We start from the raw sequence: 9,301 nt of genomic DNA, 5'->3' as shown, positions 1-9,301 counted from the left end.
TGGAGTATTGTGTTCAGTTTTGGTCTCCTTACTTGAGGAAGGACGTACTGGCACTGGAGGGTGTGCAGAGGAGATTCACTAGGTTAATCCCAGAGCTGAAAGGGTTGGATTACGAGGAGAGGTTGAGTAGACTGGGACTGTACTCGTTGGAATTTAGAAGGATGAGGGGGGATCTTATAGAAACATATAAAATTATGAAGGGAATAGATAGGATACATGTGGGCAGATTGTGTCCACTGGCGGGTGAAAGCAGAACTAGGGGGCATAGCCTCAAAATAAGGAGAAGTAGATTTAGGACTGAGTTTAGGAGGAACTTCTTCACCCAAAGGGTTGTGAATCTATGGAATTCCTTGCCCAGTGAAGCAGTAGAGGCTCCTTCATTAAATGTGTTTAAGATAAAGATAGATAGTTTTTTGAAGAATAAAGGGATTAAGGGTTATGGTGTTCGGGCTGGAAAGTGGAGCTGAGTCCACAAAAGATAAGCCATGATCTCATTGAATGGTGGAGCAGGCTCGAGGGGCCAGATGGCCTACTCCTGCTCCTAGTTCTTATGTTCTTATGTAGATGGGCTTTTACGACAATCGACAATGGTTTCATGGTCATCATTAGCACCGTGGTGGGACTCAAACCTGGGTCCCCAGAACATTCTCCTGTGTCTCTGGATTATTAGTCCAGTGACAATACCACTATGCCACCTGATCATTCAACACCCCCCTCTGTTTCCCAACCGTGGCCTCCGGACACCTCACTGCCAAAACCTACCTCTTAGGAGGACCTCACAATCCCTTCACTCCACCTCTTAAGGGTAGGGCACCCACAGGCCTGATCCCCGGCATGGATCTGGCACCTGGGTACTGCCAGTCTGGCACCCTGGCAGTACCTCTGCTGCCTAGAAGTGCCAGTGCCAAAGTGCTACGCTGCCAAGAGCCTGACCACCCGGTGGCCTCCAGTGCCCTGAGACCCCACCACCACCCCCCCCCCCCCCCCCAGTCCAGGTGCCATTACACCCGGTCCACATTTGTGTGGACCGGTGCTAAACGGCGCTATGGTGAAGTCTCCCAGGTGCGGCCATTCGTTCCCAGGCCTCAGGAGAATCTGGCATGGACAATCTGGCATGGCCATAGTTAAATGAGTCTAATGGCTCACTTAAATATGTTAATCTGGACCATGCCCAGCAAAGACGAGATCCATATTACGATGTCTCGCAAGATTTAACGTCATCATTTTCTATCTATGGCTGATTAATAGACATGTGTCTTTAAGGCAAGCAGCCTGTACCTTCAATACAAACCGATCAATCCAGAAGACTGTGCTGGTTTCAACCGAAGCTGCAGACTTGCAGGCACCAAAGAGAGCGAGATAGGTTGAGACTCGATTTGATTGACGGGCTGGTGGACAATGAGTTGGCCCAAAAGGCTGTGCTCTGTCTGATAACAGGTGGTGATGGGATCTTATCCACTGGTTTGCTTTTCAGAGTTTCAAGGTTTCAGTATGATCGTGGCCACCCCGGGAGAGGTCCTGTTCATCTCTCCCCTCCGTTTTCCAGCAGAAAGGCTGGGTTTCTGAACTGGCAGAGCGCCCCAATGAATCTATTTACAGGAGAAGCATTACAGGGTGTGCAAGCAAAATCCGGAACCTGCTATATCTCGCCAGAAGGCCCGCGAGCACTGCTTTCCTGAAACTACAGAAACCTAAATACAAACCACAAACTGAAAGCAAAGTTTGAACAGAAATAAGGGGCGTCTCCAGAAAAAGCTTTGAGTAATGCATTTCTAAACAACAGAGAAGTTGAATGAATGAATCTACCATGATCATCATTAGAGGATATCAACCAAATACTTTAATCTGCAAGCTACCTGTGAAACGAAGTGGTCCAAAAGCGTCCACTGAGACAAATACTTTTCTTCATTTCACTTATGATTTTTGCCCCTTTCCACCCTTCTGTGTTTGCCTGTCTTGTGTCTAGAGGGTGGGGGACAAGTTGAAGTGGGAATTTAGGTATTAGCTAGTAGTATCTGCTGCATAGTACATTAGCGTTCATGTTATAAATAAACAGTCATCGTGCTTACATTGACAAATCCGGTAACTGTAATTATTGGGCAGCCACAGGCCAAAGGTTTTTTCTAAAAATTATTGATTAATTCACTTGCGTTGTGACTCCAGGTCACGTAGGATTGGAATTGACCGCACACTCGCCCAGGGTGTCGTAACAGAGCCCAATACCTTTCCTTAAATAAGGGGACCAAAACTGCTCATGATACTAGACATAGATACTTAGAAAATAGCAGAAGGAGACCATTCGGCCCTTTGAGCCTGCTCCGCCATTCATTATTACCATGGCTGATCTTCAAGTTCAATACATTGATCCCTCTCTCCCCCCCCCCCCCCCCCCCCCCCCCCCCCCCCCCCCCCCATCCATATCCCTTGGTCCCTTTAGCCCCCAGATCTATACCGAATTCCTTCTTGGAATTACACAACGTTTTGACCTCAACTACTTTCTGTGGCCGGGAATTCCACAGATTCACCACTCTCTGGGTGAAGAAATTTCTCCTCACCTCAGTCCTGAAAGGTTTACCCCTTATCCTCAAACTATGACCCCTAGTTCTGGACTCCCCCACCATTGGGAACATGTTTTTCTGAATCTACCCTCCCTGTTGAATCCTGTTAGAACTTTGTAAGTTTCTATGAGATCCCCTCTCACTCTTCTAAACTCCAATGAATATAATCCTAACCGACTTAGTCTTTCCTCATTTGACAGTCCCACCATTCCAGGAATCAGCCTGGTAAACCTTCGCTGCACTCCCTCCATAGCAAGAAGCTCCTTCCTCAGATAAGGACACCAAAACTGCACACAATGCTCCAGGTGTGGCCTCACCAATGGTCTATACAATTGTAGTGAAACATCTCTATTATCATTCTCAAATCCTCTCACTATGAAGGCCAACATCCCATTTTGCATTCTTTACTGCCTGTACACCTGCGCACTTGCTCTCAGCGACTGATGCACGAGGACACAAAGGTCTCCAGGTGTAGTCTCACCAGTACTTGTACAATTGCAGCAAGACTTCCCTACTCTTATATTCCTACCTCCTTGAAATAAGGGCCAATATTCCACTGGCCTTCCTTCATAGAATGGAATTTTTACAGTGCAGAAGGAGGCCATTCATCCGATCGAGTCTGCACCAGCCCTTACAAAGACCACCTACTTAAGCCCATGCCTCCGCCCTATCCCCTTAACTCAGTCGCTCCACCTAACCTTTTGAACACTAAGGGGCAATTTAAAATGGCCAATTCACCTAACCTGCACATCTTTGGACTGTGGGAGGCGCAGGAACACCCAGAGCAAACGGTACAGTAGCACAGTGGTTAGCACAGTTGCTCCAGTGTCCTCGGTTCGAATCCCGGCTTGGGCCACTGTCTGTGCAGAGTCTGCACATTCTCCCTGTCTGCGTGGGTTTCCTCCGGGTGCTCCGGTTTCCTCCCACAGTCCAAAGGGGTGCAGGTTAGGTGGATTGGCCATGCTAAATTGCCGTTAGGTGAGGTTACTGGGGTGGAGGTGTGGGCTTAAGTGGGTGCTCTTTCCAAGAGCCGGTGTAGACTCGATGGGCCCAATGGCCTCCTTCTGCACTGTAAACTCTTTGATTCTATGAAACCCACGCAGACACGGGGAGAAAGTACAAACTCCACGCAGTCACCGAAGGCCGGAATTGAACCCGGGACCCTGGAGCTGTGAGGCAGCAGTGCTAACCACTGTGACCAAGTGCTGTCCCGATCACCTTCTGCACCCGTGTGCTAGCTTTGTGTGTTTTGTGAACAGGTTCCCCCGAGTCCTTTTGTGTTGCAGCTTTTCTCCATTTAAATAACACTCTGCTCTTTTGTTTTGGCTTCAAAATGAACAACTTCACATTTTCCCCATGTTATACTCCATTTGCCAACTTACTTAATCTATCAAAGTCTCTCGCAAACTGTCTGTATCCCTCTCGCAACCTGCCTTCCCCTGTGTCATCTGCAAATGTGGCTACAGTACATTTACTTCCTCCCTCCAAGTCATTGATACATATTGTAAACTGAATAGCAGTGACAAATCTTCAGGAGTTTTCTGCACACTAGATTGGCAACTTCCCCTATGGCTTCACCCACTGAGGCACAAAGAATCATTGCCCCGCCCCGTAGCAGGGAAGCAGGGGCAGGGTGCGGGGGAGGGAGTCACCATAGTGAAATATGGACAAGACAGTGTCATCATAATTTTTTATTAGTGAAACGACAATACAAGGATCAGTAATCTATGACAGTACAAAGCAAACATTGCCTCTTCTGAGTTGTACTAAAGCGTACATATTTCCAACAATCGCACAGCAATTTCGATAAATGAAAACTTAACAAGGAAAAATCAACACTACCACCTGAGACACATTAAAATGCTATACATGATGGCCCATATACTGATGTGTTGAATTACTATTTACACCTTAATAAAGTACCCTTCCTACCCGACTAATAGTCTATCAACACTGGCAAGTGAGAAGCAGGAAACATTCAGTACTTCGCTTACTGTATTTTGATACCTACATGCAGTAAGAGTGACAGCCAAAGAGACGACCCGCGGCCGTGACCAAGGAGAGGTTCCCCCTAATTTGCTCGTGCTAATACATCATACATTTAATTAGCACGGACGTTGATATATTCGAACGGAAGTTCACTTTTAAAGAGGCGGGTACGTCCCTTCAACAGGGTTTTGGAACTGATCAACTTCCTAATGTCGCCCTGCTCTGTAAGAAATTGTTGCCCCGCTCTGCAAGAAATTGTTTAAACATTACACCATGTGATCCACGCGGTCTTATTCTGCTGCGAAGGTGGGGGCTGTGTTTACCTGGGGATTTTGCAAAGGGGGCATGTCCCTTAAAAGCAACAAAGTCAAATTGGCATCAAAATGGCACAGGTTATTGCCGATGAGAGAGGTTTAGGAATTGGCAGGTGTCTATAAATTTAGATATGTAACACACACACTGCTAATGATCTAAAGTTTTGCATTGGAAACATTTCTTGCACTTCTGCACACTGGGGAAGCTTGAAGTGATACAAGTGCAAACTCCTCTTACAGCCTCATTTTTTTTTTTACAGAACACTATAATCATTTCTAAAGAGGTGTTTCCTTCTTCCATTTAGTTTGAACCTTAGTGCTGTTACTGGGTACAGTTCCGTAAGACCATAGGGCCATAAGACTAGGAGCAGAAGTAGGCGATTCGGCCCACCGAGTCTGCTCCGCCATTCAATGAGATCATGACTGATCTGATCCACAGGTGCTTGTAGCAACTTGCCCAAGTGGCTAGTCATTGTGGTGTAAAGCCTGGGACAGAAGAATGTGTCTGTTGAGGGGGTCATACCCAAGACCAATCCTGTCCTCTCTCAATGTCCGTCCACACTACCCAGTGAGGGTTACTGCAGAAAGACTGAGCCAAGGGCTGCTTTCTGCCCTCTCCTCGAGTTGGAGGCACCAGTTGCAACCCCAATGCTCCTGCCTGATGAATATTCCTAAAGAGCCATTAATGCAAACTAATAGTGGAGAATTTATAGCTCATACACAGTTTTTAAAAGTCTACCTTTATAGTAAAAGTGTGCCAAGAAGAACACAAGCGACCTAGTTTTCCCGGGTAATGTTATTGTCAAATTCTGCACAGGGCCCTTGGTTAGGTATCATTCCCTTTGTAACACTTTTGAAATATAAAAATGTATTACTTGTAAGCAAAAAATGCCAAATGCCATGTAAAAGACAAAGATTGGAATTAAATTGTACAGAGCCATTAAGGTTAATAATACGGTACTGGCAATATGACATTGGAATTCATGACCCCTTGGCAATGATGCAAGTTTTATAATTGAAGGCCTTTGGATACAATAAACTTGTCTTGCTACATAAGAATTTGTCCATTGAGTATAAATCATTGCTCATATGCATGCTACAACATAAGTAATTCCCTTAAGGAAACAAAACTTAATCAGATTTCATTTAGATTGAGTAAAGCGAGTCCCTGCACATCTGGGTCAAGCCCAATGATGCTACAACTAAGAAACAACAAAACTGGTAGAAGTGTGAAAATGGGGGGCTGAGGTCCCTCGCTGCTATACCACATGCAAAGGGCTACCAATCCAATGCTGTTTTTCACTTTTGTTTCGAAGGGTTCGTAGACGCCCTCCTCACTTATTCGTAGAGTGGTTACAGGTTTATTTGGAACCACTAGCTTTTGGAGCGTAGCTCCTTCATCAGATGAATGAAGAGGTAGGTTCCTGATGAAGGAGCTGTCCCCACGCCCCCCCCCCCCCCCCCCGAAGACAAATCAAATGCAGAATGAATTTGACAAGTTTGCTATTTGGCACAAAAGCAATATTTCTCATGGCACAAATCACGAAACCCTGTGGTACAGCCAAACAATTTGGAATTCTAACTTATTTTTTTTTTAAAAAGCAATTCCACTGTGTAATATAGTCTTCGAAGCAGTTATCAGGAACAAGGGGTATATAAATGATTACATGTGGAGGGGTTTAAGCAATGCTGAGGAACACTCTGCACTTTGAAATCAGAGTAGGAAAGACCTCCTGAACAATTTCAAAACATTGGTGAAAGCTCCTTAGATAATTGTCTGCCCACATCCCATTAAATGGACAGTTCCATTAAATGGAGGATTTTTTAAAAAACACAAAGAACACCGAACAGTCTTCAGTCCAAGCAATTCTCCACCTCAAGAAATCTTGTGCATTAACTCAGCAGGCTTTGAGGTTCTAATTCATGGCCAGCAATCTCAGTTTTCGCCATCTTACAAGATTTCAGTGTCCGAGTCTGTCAGGCACTGAAGGGCATCGATGACTAAGCTGTTGCCAGTTTCTTGAGCCAGGCATAACGGAGTCTGAAATTTTTTGTCATACAAATTAACATCAGCGCCATAAGCAAGGAGGATCTCAACACATTTCAGATGTCCGCACTTTGCTGCCAAATGTAGAGGTGTTAGCCCTTCGGCATCCGTGACATTGATGTCACACGTGCTACAGAGAAGCTCCCTTACCACTTCGCTGTGCCCTTTATCTGCAGCGAGGTGGACGGCTGTTCGCTGAAGGGAATCCCTGGCTTCAGGATTGGCGTGCTCTTCGACCAACATTTTCACAGTCTGCAGGTGACCATGGTTGGCGGCTAGGTGTAGGGCGGTCCAGCTTTCCCCGGTCACTGCGTTGATGTCCACGCCGTGCTTGATGAGAAGCCTGGAGGTGCTGGTGTGACCAGCCTCCGCGGCCAGGTGAAGAGGGGTAGGCCGGCTCGAGGTTTTCCCGTTCACGATGCTCTTGAATTCCAAGAGGATTCGAGCTGCTCTGTACTGCCCTCTCTGAGCTGCTAGATGCAGCGGGGTTCTCCCATCAGTTGTCAGCACTTCGCCACCAGCCCCAACCTGCTTAATAAGAAGCTTTGTAATGGTGTGATGGCCTTGCCAGGCAGCAAAATGTAACGGTGTCCAGTTATCTTTCCCTTTAGCTTGGGCGTTAGCCCCTCGGCTCAATAGAACACGGACCACATTTTCATGGCTGTGTTGGCAAGCGACATGCAGTGCCGTTCGACCTTCGAAGTCCACCTCGTTGGTCGAAGCATTCCTGTCCAGCAATAACCTTGAAAGAGTTTCTTCGCCACTCTGTGCTGCAAAGTGGAGTGGAGTCCACTGATCTTCATCCTTGGCATTTATATTCGCCTTTTTCCCTAGAAGCAGCTCGGCAATGACCTTAAGGTTCTTCTCGGCGGCAAGGTGAAGTGCCGTAGAGGCCCGCTTGTTTGGAATGTTAGGATTGGCGTTGTACAAAAGCAACAACCGGACAGCTTCCTCATTGCCCAGTTCCACAGCGTAGTGTAGGAGACTCATGCCGTCGTCCAAGATCAGGTCCACATCTTGTGGCTGCAGGAGTTTCATCAACTTGCCAACATCACCTGACATGATGGCTTCGTAGAGTTTCTTCTTTGGTATATCCGAGACAGATTGCTCTGGGAGAAAAATTTAAAAAAAGAAGACAATCAATTCTTGTACATCGTGCAGGAAAATTAAAAGCGTCCAGATAACACATATTTCAGAAGCACAAGCGATTAAATAGCAAGAGGGTAAATGTTCCATTCATTGGACATGTATGCCCAGAGGAATTGAGCAATTTCATTAAAAAGCAGCTACATCATGACATTGGTCAGAAGGGCAACACGGTGGCGCAGTGGGTTAGCCCTGCTGCCTCCAGGCGCCAAGGTCCCAGGTTCGATCCTGGCTCTGGATCACTGTCCGTGTGGGGTTTGCGCATTCTCCCCACGTTTGCGTGGGTTTCGCCCCCACAACCCAAAGATGTGCAGGCTAGGTGGATTGGCCACGCTAAATTGCCCCTTAATTGGAAAAAATGAATTGGGTATGCTAAGTTTATTTTTATTTTTTTTTTAAATGATATTGGGCAGGATTTAATTGGTGGCAGAGATTCTCACCCCATCACCAGAAAGGTCAGCAGAGGAAATCTCGAGTGCGATTCTCTGGCCCCCCCACCGCGTCGGAGTATCGCCGGGGGCCGGCGTGAATCCTGCGCCCCCCGTGTCCCGAATTCTCCGCCACCGGAGATTCAGCGGGGGCGGGAATCGCGCTGCGCCATTCGGCGGAACTCGCGCCGGTCGGCGGACCCACCCCCGCCGATTCTCCGGTCCGCGATGGGCCGAAGTCCCGCCGCTGTCAACCCACGTCAGTCGGTGTGGATTGAACCACCTTTCGAACTGCGGGACAAGGCAGAGCGGGCGGGCTCCGGGGTCCTGGGGGGGGTGGTGGCGCGGGGCGATCTGGCCCCGGGGGGTGCCCCCACGGTGGCCTGGCCCGCGATCGGGGCCAACCGATCCGCGGGCGGGCCTATGCCGTGGGGGCACTCTTTTCCTTCCGCCTTCGCCATGGTCTTCACTATGGCGGAGGAGGAAGAGACCCCCTCCGCTGCGCATGCACGGGGATGCCATGAGTGGCCGCTGACGCTCCCGCGCATGCGTCACACGGCAAAGTCATTTCCGTGCCAGCTGGCGTGGCGCCAAAGGCCTTTCTCGCCAGCCGGCGGGGCGGAAATCACTCCGGCGCGGGCCTAGCCCCTCAAGGTGAGGGCTCGGCCCCTCAAGATGTGGAGAATTCCACACCTTTGGGGCGGCACGATGCCGGACTGATTCGCGCCGTTTTTGGCGCCGGTCGGCGGACATCGCGCCGATTGCGGAGAATCCCGCCCCTCACTCTCCTCTCTCATCGTAACAGAGCCACCAGGAGTG

At 48.3% G+C, this 9,301-nt stretch overlaps 1 protein-coding gene across 1 annotated transcript in view; it reads right to left on the bottom strand.

Moving 5' to 3' along the window:
- Positions 1–4,234: 4,234 nt before the first annotated feature.
- ripk4 (receptor-interacting serine-threonine kinase 4) overlaps positions 4,235–9,301 on the bottom strand; it is a 66,080-nt gene continuing 61,013 nt past the window's right edge. The window contains exon 8 of the mRNA XM_072513186.1: positions 4,235–8,017. Coding sequence (XP_072369287.1) covers positions 6,813–8,017 — 1,205 coding nt within the window. The 3' untranslated portion in view covers positions 4,235–6,812. The remainder of the gene's footprint in view (positions 8,018–9,301) is intronic.

This window comes from Scyliorhinus torazame, chromosome 8 (genome assembly GCF_047496885.1).
Source record: "Scyliorhinus torazame isolate Kashiwa2021f chromosome 8, sScyTor2.1, whole genome shotgun sequence".
NCBI classification, from domain to species: Eukaryota; Metazoa; Chordata; class Chondrichthyes; order Carcharhiniformes; family Scyliorhinidae; genus Scyliorhinus; species Scyliorhinus torazame.
Note: the sequence above shows the minus strand (reverse complement) of the source record. Positions and strands in the feature narration are given on the sequence as shown.